General features: G+C 43.8%; 1 protein-coding gene across 3 annotated transcripts in view; it reads right to left on the bottom strand.

The window, feature by feature from the left end:
• PACC1 (proton activated chloride channel 1) overlaps positions 1 to 26,986 on the bottom strand; it is a 51,931-nt gene that overhangs the window by 7,888 nt on the left and 17,057 nt on the right. For all 3 annotated transcript variants that reach the window (XM_088458318.1, XM_088458319.1, XM_088458320.1), the window contains exons 4-5: positions 23,840 to 23,994; positions 10,888 to 11,030 (exon numbers count right to left, since the gene is read on the bottom strand). In XM_088458318.1, coding sequence (XP_088314444.1) covers positions 10,888 to 11,030; positions 23,840 to 23,994 — 298 coding nt within the window. The remainder of the gene's footprint in view (positions 1 to 10,887; positions 11,031 to 23,839; positions 23,995 to 26,986) is intronic.

The raw sequence follows: 26,986 nt of genomic DNA, 5'->3' as shown, positions 1-26,986 counted from the left end.
CCAATGACAAGTAATGAGAATGACGATGTAACCGAGATGTCCATACACAGGTATATGTGAGTAAGGAGGAGGTCACACCGATGGGATATTCTATTATTTTATTTCACTTTTCTGATTATCTTTCATCACACTATTGACTTAACTTTTTAACCTCTATTTCGCTGGTTATGACCCGCACTGGAACATTTTAATGCATAATAAAAATTGATAACTTTTAACAAGTAATCCCGTGCGCCGTACGATAGACACACCCCTTCTTTCTTCTTTATAATTCTCTTTAATAATAAACCTGGGGTACAGGTCACAACCCCCATTGTAAGAGTTTCTGGACACTAGTGAAAGAGAAGTAAGAAAAGTGTATGAAAAAGGCCTGAATCCCCCAGCACTCCGCATGCTAGCCACCAAAAGAGATTGCATAAAATTGCACCAAAACCCACCAAGCGTAAGGAACCACCAGAGCCCGTCACTGACAACAGTACGGAACCACGGGAGCCCTTCACTGCCAACAGTACGGAACCACCAGAGCCCTTCACTGCCAACTGTACGGAACCACCAGAGCCCTTCACTGCCAATTGTACGGAACCACCAGAGCCTGTCACTGACAACTGTACGGAACCACCAGAGCCTGTCACTGACAACTGTACGGAAACACCATAGCCCTTCACTGCCAATTGTACGGAACCACCAGAGCCCTTCACTGCCAACTGTACGGAATCACCAGAGCCCGTCACTGACAACTGTACGGAACCACCATAGCCCTTCACTGCCAACTGTACAGAATCACCAGAGCCCTTCACTGACAACTGTACGGAACCACCAGAGCCCTTCACTGCCAACTGTACAGAACCACCAGAGCCCTTCACTGCCAACTGTACAGAACCACCAGAGCCCTTCACTGCCAACTGTACGGAACCACCAGAGCCCTTCACTGCCAACTGTACGGAACCAGCAGAGCCCTTCACTGCCAACTGTACGGAACCAGCAGAGCCCTTCACTGCCAACTGTACGGAACCACCATAGCCCTTCACTGCCAACTGTACAGAATTACCAGAGCCCTTCACTGCCAACTGTACGGAACCACCAGAGCCCTTCACTGCCAACTGTACGGAACCACCAGAGCCCTTCACTGCCAACTGTACGGAACCAGCAGAGCCCTTCACTGCCAACTGTACGGAACCACCATAGCCCTTCACTGCCAACTGTACGGAACCAGCAGAGCCCTTCACTGCCAACTGTACGGAACCACCATAGCCCTTCACTGCCAACTGTACGGAACCACCAGAGCCTTTCACTGCCAACAGTACAGAACCACCAGAGCCCTTCACTGGTTTTAATGTTATGGCTGATGGGTGTATATGGTTTTGTGATCCTATAAATACCAAGGCAATATACACCAATCAGCTGTAACATTAAAAACACCTGCCCAATATTGTGTAGGTCCCCTTCGTGCTGCTAAAACAACAATATGAGCCATTGAGGCACAAACTCCACAAGACGTCTGAAGGAGTCTTGTGGTATCGGACACCAAGTTGTTAGCAGCAGATCCTATAAGTCCTGTGAGGTGCGGCCTCCATAGCTCGGACTTGTTTTCCCAGCACAACCCACAGATGCTCCATCGGATTGAGATCTGGGGAATTTGGAGGCAAGGCGGGGGCGCATTATCCTGCTGACAGAGGGCACTGCCATCAGGGAATACCGCTGCCATTAAGGGGTGTACTTGGTCTGTAACAATGGTTAGGTAGGTGGTTCGTGTCACAGTAACATCCACATGAATGCCAGGACCTAAGGTTTCCCAGCAGGACATTTCCCAGAGCATGGCACGGCCTTCGCCAGCTTACCTTCTTCCCATAGTGCATCCTGGTACCATCTCTTACCCGGGTAAATGATGCACAAGCACCCGGCCAACACATGATGTAAAAGATAACATGATTCATCAGACCAGGCCACCTTCTCCCATTGCTCCATGGTCCAGTTCTGACGCTCATGTGCCCATTTTAGGCGCTTTCGGCAGTGAACAGGGGTCAGCATAGGCACTCTGATTGGTCTGAGGCTACGCAGCCCCATATGCAGCCCCATACGCAGCAAGCTGTTCTGACACCTTTCTATCATAGCCACCATTAACATGTTCAGCAATCTGTGGTACAATATCTCCTCTGTGGGATAGGACAAGACGGGCGAGCCTTCCCTCCCCAGGCCTATCAATAAGCCTTGGGCACCCATGACCCTTACGCCGGTTCTCTGGTTGTGTTTCCTTGGACCACTATTGGTAGGTACTAACCAGGGCAGACTGGTAACACCCCACAAGACCCGCCATTGGGAGATGCTCTGACCCAGCCGTCTAGCCCCCAGAGTTTGGTCCCTGTACTATATACAGATCCTTATACTGCCCATTATTCCTGCTTCCAACACATCAACCTCAAGAACTGAGGGGTCTATTTACTAAGCCTTGAAAGGAGATAAAGTACCAGCCAATCAGCCCTTAACAATCATTTTTCAAACACAGCCTGTGACATGGCACTTAGGAGCAGGTAGGTACCTTATTTTCATCCAAGGCTTAGTACATAGACCCCACAGTGTTCACTTGTTGCCTAATACTGTATATCCCAGCCCTGGTTAGAGGCCTCTCTAATGAGATAATCCAAGTTATTCATATCATCGTGTATACTGTTTTATGATTATATACGTACCAAGGCAATATACACTGCTCTGTGATGTTATACGTACCAAGGCAATATACACCGCTCTGTGATGTTATACGTACCAAGGCAATATACACCGCTCTGTGATGTTATACGTACCAAGGCAATATACACTGCTCTGTGATGTTATACGTACCAAGGCAATATACACTGCTCTGTGATGTTATACGTACCAAGGCAATATACACTGCTCTGTGATGTTATACGTACCAAGGCAATATACACTGCTCTGTGATGTTATACGTACCAAGGCAATATACACTGCTCTGTGATGTTATACGTACCAAGGCAATATACACTGCTCTGTGATGTTATACGTACCAAGGCAAAATACACTGCTCTGTGATGTTATACATACCAAGGCAATATACACTGCTCTGTGATGTTATACATACCAAGGCAATATACACTGCTCTGTGATGTTATACGTACCAAGGCAATATACACTGCTCTGTGATGCTATACATACCAAGGCAATATACAATGCTCTGTGATGTTATACGTATCAAGGCAATATACACTGCTCTGTGATGTTATACGTACCAAGGCAATATATACTGCTCTGTGATGTTATACGTACCAAGGCACCATACACTGCTCTGTGATGTTATACGTACCAAGGCAATATACACTGCTCTGTGATGTTATCTATACCAAGGCAATATACACCGCTCTGTGATGTTATACATACCAAGGCAATATACACTGCTCTGTGATGTTATCTATACCAAGGCAATATACACTGCTCTGTGATGTTATACATACCAAGGCAATATACACTGCTCTGTGATGTTATACGTACCAAGGCAATATACACTGCTCAACAGTTACCATGGGATACATTTACTGAGCAGTAGTTTGCAATAGCTGACACTTCTTGGAAGGTTTAATCAGGGAATTTGAAATAGCAATACTATGCACAGCACAACACAGCGTAATATACTATACACAGCGTAATATACTATACACAGCACAACACAGCGTAATATACTATACACAGCGTAATATACTATACACAGCACAACACAGCGTAATATACTATGCACAGCACAACACAGCGTAATATACTATGCACAGCACAACACAGCGTAATATACTATGCACAGCACAACACAGCGTAATATACTATGCACAGCACAACACAGCGTAATATACTATACACAGCACAACACAGCGTGTAATATACTATGCACAGCACAACACAGCGTAATATACTATGCACAGCACAACACAGCGTAATATACTATGCACAGCACAACACAGCGTGTAATATACTATGCACAGCACAACACAGCGTAATATACTATGCACAGCACAACACAGCGTAATATACTATGCACAGCACAACACAGCGTAATATACTATGCACAGCACAACACAGCGTAATATACTATGCACAGCACAACACAGCGTAATATACTATGCACAGCACAACACAGCGTAATATACTATGCACAGCACAACACAGCGTAATATACTATGCACAGCACAACACAGCGTAATATACTATGCACAGCACAACACAGCGTGTAATATACTATGCACAGCACAACACAGCGTAATATACTATGCACAGCACAACACAGCGTAATATACTATGCACAGCACAACACAGCGTAATATACTATGCACAGCACAACACAGCGTAATATACTATACACAGCGTAATATACTATACACAGCACAACACAGCGTAATATACTATACACAGCGTAATATACTATACACAGCACAACACAGCGTAATATACTATACACAGCGTAATATACTCTACACAGCACAACACAGCGTAATATACTATGCACAGCACAACACAGCGTAATATACTATGCACAGCACAACACAGCGTAATATACTATGCACAGCACAACACAGCGTAATATACTATGCACAGCACAACACAGCGTAATATACTATGCACAGCACAACACAGCGTGTAATATACTATGCACAGCACAACACAGCGTAATATACTATGCACAGCACAACACAGCGTAATATACTATGCACAGCACAACACAGCGTGTAATATACTATGCACAGCACAACACAGCGTAATATACTATGCACAGCACAACACAGCGTAATATACTATGCACAGCACAACACAGCGTAATATACTATGCACAGCACAACACAGCGTAATATACTATGCACAGCACAACACAGCGTAATATACTATGCACAGCACAACACAGCGTAATATACTATGCACAGCACAACACAGCGTAATATACTATGCACAGCACAACACAGCGTGTAATATACTATGCACAGCACAACACAGCGTAATATACTATGCACAGCACAACACAGCGTGTAATATACTATGCACAGCACAACACAGCGTAATATACTATGCACAGCACAACACAGCGTAATATACTATGCACAGCACAACACAGCGTGTAATATACTATGCACAGCACAACACAGCGTGTAATATACTATGCACAGCACAACACAGCGTAATATACTATGCACAGCACAACACAGCGTAATATACTATGCACAGCACAACACAGCGTAATATACTATGCACAGCACAACACAGCGTAATATACTATGCACAGCACAACACAGCGCGTAATATACTATGCACAGCACAACACAGCGCGTAATATACTATGCACAGCACAACACAGCGCGTAATATACTATGCACAGCACAACACAGCGCGTAATATACTATGCACAGCACAACACGGCGTAATATACTATGCACAGCACAACACAGCGTGTAATATACTATGCACAGCACAACACAGCGTGTAATATACTATGCACAGCACAACACAGCGTAATATACTATGCACAGCACAACACAGCGTAATATACTATGCACAGCACAACACAGCGTGTAATATACTATGCACAACACAGCGTAATATACTATGCACAGCACAACACAGCGTAATATACTATGAACAGCACAACACAGCGTAATATACTATGAACAGCACAACACAGCGTAATATACTATGCACAGCACAACACAGCGTAATATACTATGCACAGCACAACACGGCGTAATATACTATGCACAGCACAACACGGCGTAATATACTATGCACAGCACAACACAGCGCGTAATATACTATGCACAGCACAACACGGCGTAATATACTATGCAGAACACAACACGGCGTAATATACTATGCACAGCACAACACAGCGCGTAATATACTATGCACAGCACAACACAGCGCGTAATATACTATGCACAGCACAACACAGCGTAATATACTATGCACAGCACAACACAGCGTAATATACTATGCACAGCACAACACAGCGTGTAATATACTATGCACAGCACAACACAGCGTGTAATATACTATGCACAGCACAACACAGCGTGTAATATACTATGCACAGCACAACACAGCGTGTAATATACTATGCACAGCACAACACAGCGTAATATACTATGCACAGCACAACACAGCGTAATATACTATGCACAGCACAACACAGCGTAATATACTATGCACAGCACAACACAGCGTAATATACTATGCACAGCACAACACGGCGCGTAATATACTATGCACAGCACAACACGGCGCGTAATATACTATGCACAGCACAACACGGCGCGTAATATACTATGCACAGCACAACACGGCGCGTAATATACTATGCACAGCACAACACGGCGCGTAATATACTATGCACAGCACAACACGGCGCGTAATATACTATGCACAGCACAACACGGCGCGTAATATACTATGCACAGCACAACACGGCGCGTAATATACTATGCACAGCACAACACGGCGCGTAATATACTATGCACAGCACAACACGGCGCGTAATATACTATGCACAGCACAACACGGCGCGTAATATACTATGCACAGCACAACACGGCGCGTAATATACTATGCACAGCACAACACGGCGCGTAATATACTATGCACAGCACAACACGGCGCGTAATATACTATGCACAGCACAACACGGCGCGTAATATACTATGCACAGCACAACACGGCGCGTAATATACTATGCACAGCACAACACGGCGCGTAATATACTATGCACAGCACAACACAGCGTAATATACTATGCACAGCACAACACAGCGCGTAATATACTATGCACAGCACAACACAGCGTGTAATATACTAGGCACAACACAGCGTAATATACTATGCACAGCACAACACAGCGTAATATACTATGCACAGCACAACACAGCGTAATATACTATGCACAGCACAACACAGCGTAATATACTATGCACAGCACAACACAGCGTAATATACTATGCACAGCACAACACAGCGTAATATACTATGCACAGCACAACACAGCGTAATATACTATGCACAGCACAACACGGCGTAATATACTATGCACAGCACAACACAGCGCGTAATATACTATGCACAGCACAACACAGCGCGTAATATACTATGCACAGCACAACACGGCGTAATATACTATGCACAGCACAACACGGCGTAATATACTATGCACAGCACAACACAGCGCGTAATATACTATGCACAGCACAACACAGCGCGTAATATACTATGCACAGCACAACACAGCGTAATATACTATGCACAGCACAACACAGCGTAATATACTATGCACAGCACAACACAGCGTGTAATATACTATGCACAGCACAACACAGCGTGTAATATACTATGCACAGCACAACACAGCGTGTAATATACTATGCACAGCACAACACAGCGTGTAATATACTATGCACAGCACAACACAGCGTAATATACTATGCACAGCACAACACAGCGTAATATACTATGCACAGCACAACACAGCGTAATATACTATGCACAGCACAACACGGCGTAATATACTATGCACAGCACAACACAGCGCGTAATATACTATGCACAGCACAACACGGCGTAATATACTATGCACAGCACAACACGGCGTAATATACTATGCACAGCACAACACAGCGCGTAATATACTATGCACAGCACAACACAGCGCGTAATATACTATGCACAGCACAACACAGCGTAATATACTATGCACAGCACAACACAGCGTAATATACTATGCACAGCACAACACAGCGTGTAATATACTATGCACAGCACAACACAGCGTGTAATATACTATGCACAGCACAACACAGCGTGTAATATACTATGCACAGCACAACACAGCGTGTAATATACTATGCACAGCACAACACAGCGTAATATACTATGCACAGCACAACACAGCGTAATATACTATGCACAGCACAACACAGCGTAATATACTATGCACAGCACAACACGGCGCGTAATATACTATGCACAGCACAACACGGCGCGTAATATACTATGCACAGCACAACACGGCGCGTAATATACTATGCACAGCACAACACGGCGCGTAATATACTATGCACAGCACAACACGGCGCGTAATATACTATGCACAGCACAACACGGCGCGTAATATACTATGCACAGCACAACACGGCGCGTAATATACTATGCACAGCACAACACGGCGCGTAATATACTATGCACAGCACAACACGGCGCGTAATATACTATGCACAGCACAACACGGCGCGTAATATACTATGCACAGCACAACACGGCGCGTAATATACTATGCACAGCACAACACGGCGCGTAATATACTATGCACAGCACAACACGGCGCGTAATATACTATGCACAGCACAACACGGCGCGTAATATACTATGCACAGCACAACACGGCGCGTAATATACTATGCACAGCACAACACGGCGCGTAATATACTATGCACAGCACAACACGGCGCGTAATATACTATGCACAGCACAACACGGCGCGTAATATACTATGCACAGCACAACACGGCGCGTAATATACTATGCACAGCACAACACGGCGCGTAATATACTATGCACAGCACAACACGGCGCGTAATATACTATGCACAGCACAACACGGCGCGTAATATACTATGCACAGCACAACACAGCGTAATATACTATGCACAGCACAACACAGCGCGTAATATACTATGCACAGCACAACACTGCGCGTAATATACTATGCACAGCACAACACGGCGCGTAATATACTATGCACAGCACAACACGGCGCGTAATATACTATGCACAGCACAACACGGCGCGTAATATACTATGCACAGCACAACACGGCGCGTAATATACTATGCACAGCACAACACGGCGCGTAATATACTATGCACAGCACAACACGGTGCGTAATATGCTATGCACAGCACAACACGGCGCGTAATATACTATGCACAGCACAACACGGCGCGTAATATACTATGCACAGCACAACACAGCGTAATATACTATGCACAGCACAACACGGCGCGTAATATACTATGCACAGCACAACACGGCGCGTAATATACTATGCACAGCACAACACAGCGTAATATACTATGCACAGCACAACACAGCGTAATATACTATGCACAGCACAACACGGCGCGTAATATACTATGCACAGCACAACACAGCGTAATATACTATGCACAGCACAACACGGCGCGTAATATACTATGCACAGCACAACACGGCGCGTAATATACTATGCACAGCACAACACGGCGCGTAATATACTAAGCACAGCACAACACAGCGTAATATACTATGCACAGCACAACACAGCGCGTAATATACTATGCACAGCACAACACAGCGTAATATACTATGCACAGCACAACACAGCGTAATATACTATGCACAGCACAACACAGCGCGTAATATACTATGCACAGCACAACACAGCGCAATATACTATGCACAGCACAACACAGCGTAATATACTATGCACAGCACAACACAGCGCGTAATATACTAAGCACAGCACAACACGGTGCGTAATATACTATGCACAGCACAACACAGCGTAATATACTATGCACAGCACAACACGGCGCGTAATATACTATGCACAGCACAACACGGCGCGTAATATACTATGCACAGCACAACACAGCGCGTAATATGCTATGCACAGCACAACACGGTGCGTAATATACTATGCACAGCACAACACAGCGTAATATACTATGCACAGCACAACACGGCGCGTAATATACTATGCACAGCACAACACAGCGCGTAATATACTAAGCACAGCACAACACAGCGCGTAATATACTATGCACAGCACAACACAGCGCGTAATATGCTATGCACAGCACAACACGGTGCGTAATATACTATGCACAGCACAACACAGCGTAATATACTATGCACAACATTTCCTGCACCGTGCTGGATCTATGTCACATAATTCAGGCAGTTCAGGGGCAGAGGGGGTAATACCCAGTACCAGCGAGGTTTACCTGATACAGGGGGCACAGAGTGTAATGATGGAACCCCGAGTAATAGAAACAGCAGGAAGTAAGACGCACAAAGATAAACGAGCTGGTACAAGCGTGCGCACGTGGCGATGTTTACACAGACATTAGTAACTGCCATAGAACATAACGTTCATCGCTTTATATTTAAAGTACGTCAAAGGCTTAATGCCACAGATGAATAACCTGCGAGCCGGGCAGACAAAGGACTCATTTAGAGGCTGCTGTACTTTTACAGACGTTCTTCCCCAGAGCACAAGAGCGGCATTGTCTGGCTCCCGGCATCACCCGGCGAATACATTAAATATTACAGCGTCCCCATCAACGGTACAATGAACACAGGAGCATCGACTGAAAGGCTACAAATAAACAAGGCGCTGAGACTATAACTTCACGCTAGAGTCAGTGTCCACCTTCGACGTCTCACCTGCCTCCGCCACGCATGTTCCGTTTCTGTCCTATTGTATCCGTATAGATCTATGGCGCAGAACCTATGTTGTGGTTCAAATTGAGCAGTACCGCATTTTACGTACTGATGGCGCAGAGTACTGCGTGATACTTGGAGATGCTTTCTTATCCGCTTAAAAGTGAAATCACAGTGATGTACAGTCTGCTGCATACATTAGGGTATATTTAGTCATCCATGTTTGCTATGAGAGACAGACGTTTCTCAGAAATATGGCAGCAAGTAGCAACTTGTTCATGATTTTCTCAACAAACGGTATTTTACTAACTATCTGGCAGAAGCTATTATAACAAATCTTTCCACTGTGTAATAATAGTATAAATAGGGCACGCATAATGGTGAATGATCCCGGGGTATACAGCGCTCCGCGTCACATGATCAGTACGTACGCACCTGGTTAAGAAATCCTTGTAGGAGGAAAAGAGAAGATAATCGATGGCGCTGAAGTCTTGTTCCGTCTCGTTAAGGTGGAATTGCAGGAAGACCAGTTCTCGCTTCCTCACCTCGCAGGGCCCTTTAATAATGAGGGCGTGCTTCTGCAAAACATGCGCAGAGCGCCAACCATGCCGGGTAAGAATTAGGATTCACACACAACATAAAGGGACAGCCCCTCGTCCTAAATAGCCGCCTCATGGGACCCCAACCCCTGTGACCTCAATCTTTTCCGGTTGTTCTAATAGTAAAGGATACAGAAGTGTCGGCGATTATGACACTGCCGTCGTGGGCCTACTGCGCATGGTGGGAAATATAGATGGGGAGAGGGAATGGCGACACATTAACGCTGTAACTTGTTATGGGTGTGAATCAAAAGGTCAACAATAAAATGTTGTCACTAATTTGGTAGACAACAAAAGGTCGACACGAAAAAAAGTTAGTCAGTACAGAAGATTAACAGGCTCAAAAGGTCAACATGAAAATAGTTGACACATTTTTTTTTTTTTCGAACCCTAATCTTTACCCTCCCTCCTAGCACCTAACTATAACCGTCCGATAAGTAACTAACCATAACCCTCCGGTAAGTATCTAACCATAACCCTCCGGTAAGTATCTAACCAAAACCCTCCGGTAAGTAACTAACCATAACCCTCTGGTAAGTATCTAACCAAAACCCTCCGGTAAGTATCTAACCAAAACCCTCCGGTAAGTATCTAACCATAACCCTCCGGTAAGTAACTAACCATAACCCTCCGGTAAGTATCTAACCAAAAGTCTGATCCTCTGCGTTTCATGTGCGCACTCACACGCTGCTTACCATGGGGCAGTTTTGCGGGCCTATGAGTGAGATGCCTCCTGGTTGTATCTATATTTACAATCAGAGAGGCAGAACAGGGGTGAGAAGGGGCGTGTGCAGGGTATGCGTAAATGTGCTAAACGCAAATCTCTGTGCTAATACTTATGACCATCGCAAATTAAATAAAAATATCCCCACCCCATTCCTAGTCCCTAAATTGTAACAGGCAGTAGTGCTCCTGGTGACAGCTCTCACTGGCGAGCATAGGTTACTGATCCGGCTAGTCTTACATCGTGGCCATTAGTAATACTGCACCTGCGCTGCCTGCCCTGACCTAAGACTGTGCTTGTTATCCGCCAGCCGCACCCGTAGTGTCACCTGCTGCCTGCCCTGACCTCGGACTGTGCTGGTTATCCGCCAGCCGCACCCGTAGTGTCACCTGCTGCCTGCCCTGACCTCGGACTGTGCTTGTTATCCGCCAGCCACACCCATAGTGTCAGCTGCTGCCTGCCCTGACCTCGGACTGTGCTTGTTATCCACCAGCCGCACCCGTAGTGTCGGCTGCTGCCTGCCCTGACCTCGGACTGTGCTTGTTATCCGCCAGCCTCACCCGTAGTGTCAGCTGCTGCCTGCCCTGACCTCGGACTGTGCTTGTTATCCACCAGCCGCACCCGTAGTGTCAGCTGCTGCCAGCCCTGACCTCGGACTGTGCTTGCTATCCGCCAGCCGCACCCGTAGTGTCAGCTGCTGCCTGCCCTGACCTCGGACTGTGCTTGTTATCCGCCAGCCGCACCCGTAGTGTCAGCTGCTGCCTGCCCTGACCTCGGACTGTGCTTGTTATCCACCAGCCGCACCCGTAGTGTCAGCTGCTGCCTGCCCTGACCTCGGACTGTGCTTGTTATCCGCCAGCCGCACCAGTAGTGTCGGCTGCTGCCTGCCCTGACCTAAGACTGTGCTCGTTATCCCCCAGCCGCACCCGTAGTGTCGGCTGCTGCCTGCCCTGACCTCGGACTGTGCTTGTTATCCACCAGCCGCACCCGTAGTGTCAGCTGCTGCCTGCCCTGACCTCGGACTGTGCTTGTTATCCGCCAGCCTCACCCGTAGTGTCAGCTGCTGCCTGCCCTGACCTCGGACTGTGCTTGTTATCCACCAGCCGCACCAGTAGTGTCAGCTGCTGCCAGCCCTGACCTCGGACTGTGCTTGCTATCCGCCAGCCGCACCCGTAGTGTCAGCTGCTGCCTGCCCTGACCTCGGACTGTGCTTGTTATCCACCAGCCGCACCCGTAGTGTCAGCTGCTGCCTGCCCTGACCTCGGACTGTGCTTGTTATCCGCCAGCCGCACCAGTAGTGTCAGCTGCTGCCTGCCCTGACCTAAGAATGTGCTTGTTATCCCCCAGCCGCACCCGTAGTGTCAGCTGCTGCCTGCCCTGACCTCGGACTGTGCTTGTTATCCGCCAGCCGCACCCGTAGTGTCAGCTGCTGCCTGGAGTGAGCCGCCTGGGAGCTGGGCCAAGGGTTCCCCATGGTGAAGTCCTGTATTCCCTAATGAAGGACCCTGGAGGAAGCGAAGCGCAGTACCCATCAGACATTGCACCCAAGGCCAATAGTGTATCTCCATAGCGCCACCTACAGGAGGGTTCCTATCTGGGACTATTTTACCCTAATATTAGGGATGCTGAGGGCAAGTGTTGGCTGTGTCATTCACAAGCAAACGTCTTTCCCGTCCTGTCAATATGCAAACTCCCCCCCATTCCTCAGCATTTCCTATGCTTATATTTGCTGACTTACAATGTATGTAATACTGTTACAGATACTATCATCGCCTTGTAATGCGCTCTGGAAGACGTACAATAAGTTGGGGAGGAGGGACAGCCAGACACTAATGCTCGTTACTGTAGCCCTGAGCTCCTGGAAGCTGTCATTCCTGTTCCAGGACATGTTAGACAAATGTCTTTATACATTCACGCTGGAAAATTAGTGGTTTACTCACACACATACAAATGTACACACACATATACATACAAATGTATACACACACACACATACATACAAATGTATACACACACATATACATACAAATGTATACACACACACATATACATACAAATGTATACACACACACACATACAAATGTATACACACATATACATACAAATGTATACACACATATACATACAAATGTATACACACATATACATACAAATGTATACACACATATACATACAAATGTATACACACACATACATACAAATGTATACACACACATACATACAAATGTACACACACACATACATACAAATGTACACACATACATACAAATGTACACACATACATACAAATGTATACACACAGATATACATACAAATGTACACACATACAGATATACATACAAATGTACACACACACACATACATACAAATGTACACACACATACATATGTACACACACATACATACAAATGTACACACACATACATACAAATGTACACACACACATACATACAAATGTACACACACACAGATATACATACAAATGTACACACACACACAGATATACATACAAATGTACACACACACACACATATACATACAAATGTATACACATATACATACAAATGTATACACACATATACATACAAATGTACACACACATACAAATGTATACACACATATACATACAAATGTATACACACATATACATACAAATGTACACACACATACACATACAAATGTACACACACATACAACTGTATACACACTAGGGGTGAGCGGGTTCGGATTTCTGAAATCCGAACCCCCCCGAGCCCCCCCGATCAGAGTCCGATCCGAATCAGGCTCGACTTTTCCCGCCTGACTCGGATCTGAAATCGAGGCAAAACGTCATCATCCCGCCTTCCGAGTCTCGCGGGTTTTGGATCCTATATAAGGTACCCGCGTCGGCGCCATTTTCTCACTCGGCTGTGGACAGTGAAGAGGGAGGGTGGGAGTTAGGGCTGTGTAGTGTAGTGTAGTGTAGTGCTGCTGTTGTCCACTACTTCAAAGTCCATAGGGGCTGGCTGTGTTGTGCTGTGCTGCTGTTGTTAATAGGGGCTGTGTCCACTACTTCAAAGTCCATAGGGGCTGGCTGGACTGTGTTGTGTAGTCAGTTCTCCATAGGGGCTGTGTCCACTCCAAAGTCCTGTGCAGTGTCCCAGTCCTAAAGGAGTGCTGTAGTGTTGTCCAGGGGGTGCTCTGTCCATCAGGGGTGCTCCCCCCAAGTGCTAAAAAAATAATATATTTTCTGTGTTTGTGAATTGTGTGCGCAGTAGCCGCACGTGCATCAACAAAGTAGTGCCAAGCGTGCGCCTGTGTCATAAGTAAAGGGCCGGCTGGCTTGACCGTTAAGGGTGCTGTAACCCCCGAAAGTACACTCCAGTCCAAACCTAAAAAAAAATTATTTTCTGTGTTTGTGAATTGTGTGCGCAGTAGCCGCACGTGCATCAACAAAGTAGTGCCAAGCGTGCGCCTGTGTCATAAGTAAAGGGCCGGCTGGCTTGACCATTAAGGGTGCTGTAACCCCCGAAAGTACACTCCAGTCCAAACCTAAAAAAAATTATTTTCTGTGTTTGTGAATTGTGTGCGCAGTAGCCGCACGTGCATCAACAAAGTAGTGCCAAGCGTGCGCCTGTGTCATAAGTAAAGGGCCGGCTGGCTTGACCGTTAAGGGTGCTGTAACCCCCGAAAGTACACTCCAGTCCAAACCTAAAAAAAAATTATTTTCTGTGTTTGTGAACTGTGTGCGCAGTAGCCGCACGTGCATCAACAAAGTAGTGCCAAGCGTGCGCCTGTGTCATAAGTAAAGGGCCGGCTGGCTTGACCGTTAAGGGTGCTGTAACCCCCGAAAGTACACTCCAGTCCAAACCTAAAAAAAAATTATTTTCTGTGTTTGTGAATTGTGTGCGCAGTAGCCGCACGTGCATCAACAAAGTAGTGCCAAGCGTGCGCCTGTGTCATAAGTAAAGGGCCGGCTGGCTTGACCGTTAAGGGTGCTGTAACCCCCGAAAGTACACTCCAGTCCAAACCTAAAAAAAAAATATTTTCTGTGTTTGTGAATTGTGTGCACTGTGGCTGCACGTGCATCAACAAAGGAGCAGCGCCAAGCGTGCGCCTGTGTCCCATAAGTAAAGAGCCGGCTGGCTCATTTCTTAAAGGGTGGTGTAACCCACAAAGTGCACTACTCTCCAGCAAAAATAAAATAATATTTTCTGTGTTTGTGTGCGCTTTAGCCGCACGTATATATATCAATATAACATAAATGGAGGACCAAACTTTCTCCGATAAAAATAAAATAGGGAAAGATCAAGAACCTCTTCCTCCTAGTGCTGTTGCTGCTGCTGGGAGTTGTTCATCATCCCAGAGAGGAAGTAGGAACATCACTACTTTTACTAAACAATTGACCCTCCAACAGTCCCTAGCGATGAGGATGAAGTACGACAGCAGTCATCCTGAAGCAAAACGTATAACTGAGGCCTTGACTGCTATGTTGGTGTTAGACGTGCGTCCGGTATCCGACATTAGTGCAGTGGGATTTAGACAATTGATGGAGGTAGTGTGTCCTCGGTTCCAAATCCCGTCTAGATTCCACCTGCATCCTCAAAGCAGCAGCGACAAGCGTGCGTCTGTCTGTTAAAGGGTGGTGACACCCTCAAAGTGTTCTACACAAACAATTAAAATATTGTTCTTTTTTTTTCGGTCTTTGTGAAATGTGTGGGCTGTAGCCTCACCTGCATCCTTAAAGCAGCAGCGACAAGCGTGCGTCTGTCTGTTAAAGGGTGGTGTAACTCTCAAAGTGTTCCAAAAAATAAAAAACTATTTTTTTAATGTGTTTGTGACTTGTGTGCGATGTAGCCACACTTGCATCCTCAAAGCAGCAGCGACAAGCGTGCGTCTGTCTGTTAAAGGGTGGTGACACCCTCAAAGTGTGCTACACAAACAATTAAAATATTGTTCTTTTTTTTTTGGTCTTTGTGAAATGTGTGGGCTGTAGCCACACCTGCATCCTTAAAGCAGCAGCGACAAGCGTGCGTCTGTCTGTTAAAGGGTGGTGTAACCCTCAAAGTGTGCTCCACAAACAATAAAAATATTCTTTTTTTTTTTCTGTCTTTGTGAATTGTGTGGGCTGTAGCCGCACTTGAATCCTCAAAGCAGCAGCGACAAGCGTGCGTCTGTCTGTTAAAGGATTACATCGGTGACAGCATCCAAGTAGGCATGTCAGACAGTCCGTACCTGTACTGGCAGGAAAAATAAGCAATTTGGAGGTCCCTGTACAAACTGGCTCTATTTTACCTGAGTTGCCCCCCCTCCAGTGTGTACTCCGAAAGAGTGTTTAGTGCAGCCGGGAACCTTGTCAGCGAAAGGCGTAGGAGGTTGCTTCCACAAAATGTGGAGAAGATGATGTTCATAAAATGAATTATCAACTCTTCCAGGGAGACCAGCCTCCAGAACGTACAGAGGGACCTGTGGTTCCAGCAGGGACGAATTAATACTCTGTGAGGATGAGGATGTACACACTGAAGAGGGTGAGGAATCGGTGGATGAGGAGGATGAGGATGACATCTTGCCTCCGTAGAGCCAGTTTGTGCAGGGACACATTAATTGCCAGCTTGTTTTGTGGGGACCCAAACGAACCAATCATTTCAGCCACAGTTGTGTGGCAGACCCTGGCGCTGAAATGATTGATTTGTTAAAGTGTGCATGTCCTGTTTATACAACATAAGGGTGGGTGGGAGGGCCCAAGGACAATTCCATCTTGCACTTCTTTTTTTTCTTTGCATTATGTACAGTTTGGGGCCTAGTTTTTCTAACTGCCATCCTGTCTGCCACTGCAGTGTCACTCCTAGATGGGTCACGTGTTTGTGCCGCCCACTCGTGTCGCTTAGCATAGTCATCCAGCTACCTCGGTGCAACCTTTTGGACATGAAAACACTATTGTGAGGTGTGAGGTGTTCAGAATAGACTGGAAATGAGTGGAAATTAAGGTTATTGAGGTTAATAATAGCATAGGAGCAGAGAAACCAACAAATTCTGTGATTTTAGCTGTTTTTATGCTTTTTTAAAAAAAAAATACAGATCCAAAACACAAAACCCAGAACCCAAAACACGGAAGGGTGGTTTTGGCAAAACCAATCCAGATCCAAAACACGAAGAAAGATCCAGATCCAAAACCAAAACACAAAACACGAAAAGTGGCCGGTGCACACCCCTAATACACACACAGATATACATAAAAATGTACACACACATATACATACAAATGTACACACACATATACATACAAATGTACACACACATACATACAAATGTACACACACATACATACAAATGTACACACACATACATACAAATGTACACACACACACATACATATGTACACACACACACACACATATACATACAAATGTATACACACACATACATACAAATGTACACACACATATACATACAAATGTACACACACATACACATACAAATGTACACACACATACAACTGTATACACACACAGATATACATAAAAATGTACACACACACACACACAGATATACATAAAAATGTACACACACATATACATACAAATGTACACACACATACATACAAATGTACACACACATACATACAAATGTACACACACATACATACAAATGTACACACACATACATACAAATGTACACACACACATACATACAAATGTACACACACACACATACATACAAATGTACACACACATACATACAAATGTATACACACATACATACAAATGTACACACACACAAATATACATACAAATGTACACACACACACACATACATACAAATGTATATACACACACACACATATACATACAAATGTACACACACACACACACACATATACATACAAATGTACACACACACACACACACACATATACATACAAATGTACACACACACATACAAATGTATACACACACACAAACATACAAATGTACACACACATACATACAACTGTATACACACACAGATATACATACAAATGTACACACACACACACATATACATACAAATGTATACACACACATACATACAAATGTACACACACATATACATACAAATGTACACACACATATATACAAATGTACACACACACATATATACAAATCTACACACACATACATATGTATACACACACAGATATACATACAAATGTACACACACACAGATATACATACAAATGTACACACACATATACATACAAATGTATACACACACATACATACAAATGTATACACACATATACATACAAATGTACACACACATACATACAAATGTACACACACATACATACAACTGTATACACACACAGATATACATACAAATGTACACACACACACACACATATACATACAAATGTACACACACATACAAATGTACACACACACACACATATACATACAAATGTATACACACACATATACATACAAATGTATACACACATATACATACAAATGTACACACACATATACATACAAATGTACACACACATACATACAAATGTACACACACATACAACTGTATACACACACAGATATACATACAAATGTACACACGCACACACATATACATACAAATGTATACACACACATACAAATGTATACACACACACATACATACAAATGTATACACACACACACACATATATACATACAAATGTACACACACACACACATATACATACAAATGTATACACACACACACACATATATACATACAAATGTATACACACACACACATATATACATACAAATGTACACACACACACACATATATACATACAAATGTACACACACACACACATATACATACAAATGTATACACACACACACACATATACATACAAATGTATACACACACACACATACAAATGTATACACACACATACAAATGTATACACACACACAAATGTATACACACACACACACATATACATACAAATGTATACACACACACACACATATACATACAAATGTATACACACACACACACACACATATACATACAAATGTATACACACACACACATATACATACAAATGTATACACACACACACATATACATACAAATGTATACACACACATACATACAAATGTACACACACATATACATACAAATGTACACACACATATACATACAAATGTACACACACATATACATACAAATGTACACACACATATACATACAAATGTACACACACACATATATACAAATGTACACACACATATACATACAAATGTACACACACATACAAATGTACACACACATACAAATGTACACACACACATATATACAAATCTACACACACATACATACAAATGTATACACACACAGATATACATACAAATGTACACACACACAGATATACATACAAATGTATACACACACACATATACATACAAATGTATACACACATATACATACAAATGTATACACACACATACATACAAATGTATACACACATATACATACAAATGTACACACACATACATACAACTGTATACACACACAGAAATACATACAAATGTACACACACACACACACACACATATACATACAAATGTATACACACATATACATACAAATGTACACACACATACATACAAATGTATACACACATACATACAAATGTACACACACATATACATACAAATGTACACACACATACAAATGTACACACACAGATATACATACAAATGTACACACACACATATACATACAAATGTATACACACACACATACATACAAATGTACACACACACACACATACAAATGTACACACACACACACATATACATACAAATGTATACACACACACATATACATACAAATGTATACACACATATACATACAAATGTACACACACATACATACAAATGTACACACACATACATACAAATGTACACACACACACATACAAATGTACACACACACACACATATACATACAAATGTATACACACACACATATACATACAAATGTATACACACATATACATACAAATGTACACACACATACATACAAATGTACACACACATACAACTGTATACACACACAGATATACATACAAATGTACACACACACACACACATATACATACAAATGTATACACACACATACAAATGTATACACACACATATACATACAAATGTATACACACACACACACACATATATACATACAAATGTACACACACACACACATACAAATGTATACACACACACACATATACATACAAATGTATACACACATACAACTGTATACACACACAGATATACATACAAATGTACACACACACACACATATACATACAAATGTATACACACACATACAAATGTATACACACACATATACATACAAATGTATACACACACACACACATATATACATACAAATGTACACACACACACACATACATACAAATGTATACACACACACACATATACATACAAATGTATACACACACACACATACAAATGTATACACACACACACACAAATGTATACACACACACACATATACATACAAATGTATACACACACACACATATACATACAAATGTATACACACACACACATATACATACAAATGTATACACACACACACATATACATACAAATGTATACACACACACACATATACATACAAATGTATACACACACATACAAATGTATACACACACACATACAAATGTATACACACATATACATATAAATGTATACACACATACATACAAATGTATACACACATATACATACAAATGTACACACACATACATACAACTGTATACACACACAGATATACATACAAATGTACACACACACACACACATACATACAAATGTACACACACATACATACAAATGTACACACACATATACATACAAATGTACACACACATATACATACAAATGTATACACACACAGATATACATACAAATGTACACACACACACATATACATACAAATGTATACACACAAATAAAAAATTATTGTAAAAAAAAAAAAAAAAGGCAACAACATTAAATACCAATGCGGTCTAATGTACGTTTTATCAACCTCTAGCGATAACATATGACTATTTACTCTGTATGCTCTGTACCAAATGCAGGGATTCTATATACGGGAATGCATCCTGTGACATCAGTGAGACACTGGAGCCCCGCTGGCACTTTCTACGCCATGTGTAACGCATGTAGACAAAGTTACACCATCACTGACAACTTTACAGTAACATGGCTCATTTTGTGTTCTCTGGATCCACACTGCCATCTAGTGGTTATCTGATGCAAGGGAGCACTGCAAATATCCATCAGGCGCTATTTATTATGTAGAGAAAAGCCAGCAATATGACCTCACCCTAACTATGAAAGGCTACATCACCCTAACTATGAAAGGCTACATCACCCTAACTATGAAAGGCTACATCACCCTAACTATGAAAGGCTACATCACCCTAACTATGAAAGGCTACATCACCCTAACTATGAAAGGCTACATCACCCTAACTATGAAAGGCTACATCACCCTAACTATGAAAGGCTACCTTTGTGCTGTCTCTGATGGAAGCTCCCACCGGTAAAGAGATTCGCCAGCTTTCATGGGGAGGCCCATCTAACGTGGCGTGCGCTGGTACATATCCCAGCATAATCTTCCTCTCGCTATTGCCACATCAGGAGATACAGTAATGACTGAAATAGGCTTTATTTAGTTATGTAATAAAGCCTCTAATTTACGGCAGCTGCATAATATATCAGGGCTGCAACTTTATAACTGATAAATTCATTCCCACAGCTAATGCTACACTAAAAGCCGTCACCAGAAATACAGGGTTTCATATATAACATACAGTGATGATTGACAAAGTGCTTGTAGACCCTTTCCAATGAAATGAACCTCTTATACTGCCAGGATAATGCCGTTTGTATGGCAGTATGAATTTAAGAGTACACTTGAGTCTTTTATGCTGTCAGGCTACTGCCATTTATAGATCTGGTTTAAGGGTTATTTAATTGAAAAGGAACTACAAGCCGACATTCACTGTGACGCTCTGAAACAGTATATTATAAACAGTATATTATAAAGTACTGCTTATCAACTTGTTAGAATTATTTATATATGAACTGGTGATTAGTTCTATGTATTTAATCTGTTATATATATACTACATGTTTTAACACTTATTTGTTATAACCACTTGTTGTCATACACTGTTATATGGATATACATATTCTTAAAATTAAAATAAAGTTACAAAATATACAGCTTACATTATTACACACTATTATTGTCATTGCCCCTATCACATGCAGCCCTGTCCTCACTGAAACATCACTTGTCTCCTGATATACTCTGTGCTGCTGGGAGACCCTGCTCCTCCCTCTATATAACTCTCAGTCTGTGGCTTCCTGCTGCCTCCATTCCCCTCCTCACATCATGTCACTGTCCCTGTCACATGCAGCCCTGTCCTCACTGACACATCACTCATCTCCTGATATACTCTGTGCTGCTGGGGACCCTGCTCCTTCCACTATATAAATTCTCAGCCTGTGACTTCCTGTTGCCTCCATTCCCCTCCACACATCATATCACTGCCCTGTCACATGCAGCTCTGTCCACACTAATATAATCACACAAGGTCACAGCCTCCCACTCATCTCCGAAATACCATGTGCTGCAGTGAGCATTCTGATGATCTGATTGGTTGCAGCTGAGCAGGGGCTAAAAGAATGTAAAAAACCCTGTGCTGTCCCCTCTGTCAGACCCAGCTTAGACATACCGGAACCTCACACTAGTCCTACCCAGCCAGCAGGAATGATTAAGTACGTGCACGGGCCCAGAAGGTACATAGACTGTGCCCGGGGCAGTGTGGCGGATGAAGGTAATGGGGCATCTCTGAGGGAGAGGTCATCGCTGGGAGTCCTCGGCTTACACTACCGTGTCTGAGATGTGACCTCTCTCATTGCTGGGTGACTGACCACCTGTCGCTGTATTATTAAACCCTGTGCCCAGCTCCTATGCCCCGTGTTACCACCGGAAGCCGGGAATTACCACGGTCTGGTTGGTGAAAGGGTCGGTGTAGCTGATCTTCTGAGTGACACAGCGATCGTCTCCCGGCTGACCCGGATTCCTTAGCGGCGGGATGTGGTCGTAGAAATGGTGCTCGCAGCTCAGCATCTGGGCTTTTCCTGGATACAGAGCAATACCTGTGACAGGTAAGAAGCCGGGTGTTACACAGGGTCTCTAACCACAAACTACCCCGGAGAGAAATGATCGAGGACACGCAGACACTCCTTACCTAGGTGTGCCCGGGATGATTTATGGTATAATTCAGGGGTAGGCAACCTGTGACCCTCCAGCTGCTGCGTAACTACACATCCCAGCATGACCTGAAACCGTTTCAGCATTGCCCGAACAGCAAAACTGTAGCAAGGCATGCTGGGAGCTGTAGTCCCACACAGCGTCTACCCCTGCTATAATCTACAAGTGTATAATCAACTGTTTGGTAATATCTCCCCTACGTGTTCTGTATACAGCCGTTCCGGATCTCCAAACCTGGTCTCAGGATTCCCCCTGAGGAAGTCATTCTATCAGCAAGTGGTGGACAGGACGAAACGCGTTGGGTTGGTTCGTGGTCCAGGACCTGTGGTGGCATAGGCCGGTGCCCAGAGTGCGTGATGTCCTAAAAATGCTTTTCAGATGAGCTGTGGATTTTTTTCATTATTGTACGTCTGAAATTTCTCATCATTTTAATAAAATGTGAAATGTTTTATCGGGTGCACTATGGTGATCACCTCTCACCCCAATTTATCAGCTGGTTTGTGGATACGTTGGGAGGAACCGGCGAGGATATAAATTACCTGAACAAAATTTCTGAAAGAGAAGTGACGCCGCGCTGCGAGCCTGGTATTGCGGAGAAATACCCCCAGCGCACCTGTTGCACAGATTGCCGGCTCCAGCGTCACAACCACCCACCCGAAAGCGGATCCTATGCAGATTCTTCCAACAACCCCACTTCTGCAGGTGTCTCAGGAACACACAAGACCTTGGGGCATATTCATCATAATCTGTATTTTTAATGCAGATGGGATAAATATAACCCGGAAAGTGAACCGTACCAATGTTCTCCTGCCAGGAGATGGGCTCCGTACAAATCTGTGAGTATCGGCTGCGAGATGAGGTGCCATTGCCGGCGGTTCCACAACGTTGCAACGACAACTTGCCCCTGTCGCAGCTAATTAAATTGCCCCCTATGGGTTTGTTTTAAATCCCCTCTGGATCATCACAATCGTTTTTTCACCCACAGGGACTATGTAGGTGATAACGTTAGGTCTGCCGGCTGTATTGCTGAGGCACAATAATGTATTTCCCTCACACGTCAATAGAAGAGCGCCATCTAGTGGCAATCAGGGGGAATTGGCATTACCATGGGACAGCTGTTACATGGAGATTGTATTACAGACAAAGAAGAACATTTTTTTATTAGTTACACTACAAACTTCATAACTGTTCGGTGTAGTGTCCTGAATGACGTCAATAAGAGTTCATAAAAAGAATAAGAAACTTATACTCAGGATAATACACAGAATTATACACAGGATAATACAAACTTCAAGGGCAAAGACCATCGTATGGCAACACCTCAGATTACAGAGCGGACACTGACACCGTCCGCAGCCAGCGATGTCTCGGACAATACCAAGGTGTAAATTATTCAGAGACGTTCTCACAGGAGATCCCCTCCGTTTTGTTACAAGCCCCTGTCACCACTCTAGGGGGTACATTTACTAAGATTAGAGTTTAGTCGAGTTTTTTAGTTTTTAAACTCACTTCGCTTCACCAAAACTCGGGTGAGTTTTCCCTTATCAAACTCGCAAATTTACTAAGAAGTGAGTTTAGCTGAAAGTGAGTTTTTCGATGGTGAAGCAGATCGAGTTTTCTCTTCCAAATTGCGAGTTTAGATGAGAGTTTAGATGAGATTACTTACTCGAGATTGCAGTGTTTTCTCTCTGCAAAACTCATCCGAGCAAGCAGCCTGCACATATCAGTGAGATATATCAGTGAGATATGTGTAAGCTGCTTGTGTGTTTTAATACCTGTAAAAAATGGGTTAAATAATTAAAAAAAAAAAAAATTACATTAGGGTCCCCCCGTAAAGCTTAGCCAGCCCCGGACTTACCAGCCTGTCCTGGTACCTAAAATTACGGGGAACAAAACGAGCAGGGTTTTACCGTAAATTATGTACCAGCACCAGGCTGCAGGGTCAGTCTTGGTTTTAATTATAGGGGTAAAAAAATTGCGTAGGGGTACCCCTAAAATTAAAATCAGCACTGGGCCCTTTCTAGCGGGGGGCTGAGGGGGGTCCCCAACTCCCCAGGGATCCCTGGCCTGGGCTGACTAGCGATCAGTGCTGATGCTGCGGCTGGGGGGCCAGGAGAAAAGGCACTCCTGGCTGTGGCATCAGCCCACCGCTAGAAAGGGTCCAGTGCTGGTTTTAATTTTAGGGGTACCCTTACGCAAATTTTTAACCCCTATAATTAAAACCAGGACTGGCCCTGCAGCCTGGTGCTGGTACCTAATTTACGGTGGAACCCTACTTGTTTTGTTCCCCGTAATTTTTGGTACCAGGACAGGCTGGCAAGTCCGGGGCTGGTTAGTCTTTTTTGGGGGGACCTCAAGTAATTTTTTTTACTAATTAAACACTACTGAAACAAGTTGAAAAAAAATATATATCACAATGATTTGTGTATGTTTCACCCAAACTCGCAGCTCAGGAGGGGAGTGTTTACAACTTCTATTTCACAGTGAGTTTGACACAATCTCACACGAGATTGGTAACTTGAATCTTAGATGAAAAAGATGCAACTCGCAAATTTACTAAGTACTTACTATTTTGGCCGATGGTGAGTTTTTTCGAGTTTGCAATCTCACATGAGTTTTAAACAGTGAAAAAAGAGAACTCAGGGGGTCATTCAGACCCGCTCGCGAGCGCAGGACGCTCGCAAACGGGTCGATGGTGCCGAATTGCGCATGCGCACGACGGAGGGAGCTCCATTGTGCGCATGCGCGAGACCCGAATAACGACGGCCAAGCCGTCGTTATGGGTCTCGCACCAAAGGGGGCGTGCTGTCGGTGGTAAGTGACAGCACGCCCCCTTTGGTGGGCGTGGTGGGGGCGTGGCTGCCAGACGGAGGCGTT

Source organism: Taudactylus pleione, unplaced genomic scaffold, assembly GCF_031769625.1.
Source record: "Taudactylus pleione unplaced genomic scaffold, aTauple2 ptg000825l, whole genome shotgun sequence".
NCBI classification, from domain to species: domain Eukaryota; kingdom Metazoa; phylum Chordata; class Amphibia; order Anura; family Myobatrachidae; genus Taudactylus; species Taudactylus pleione.
This window is presented reverse-complemented; position numbering and strand designations above follow the sequence as displayed.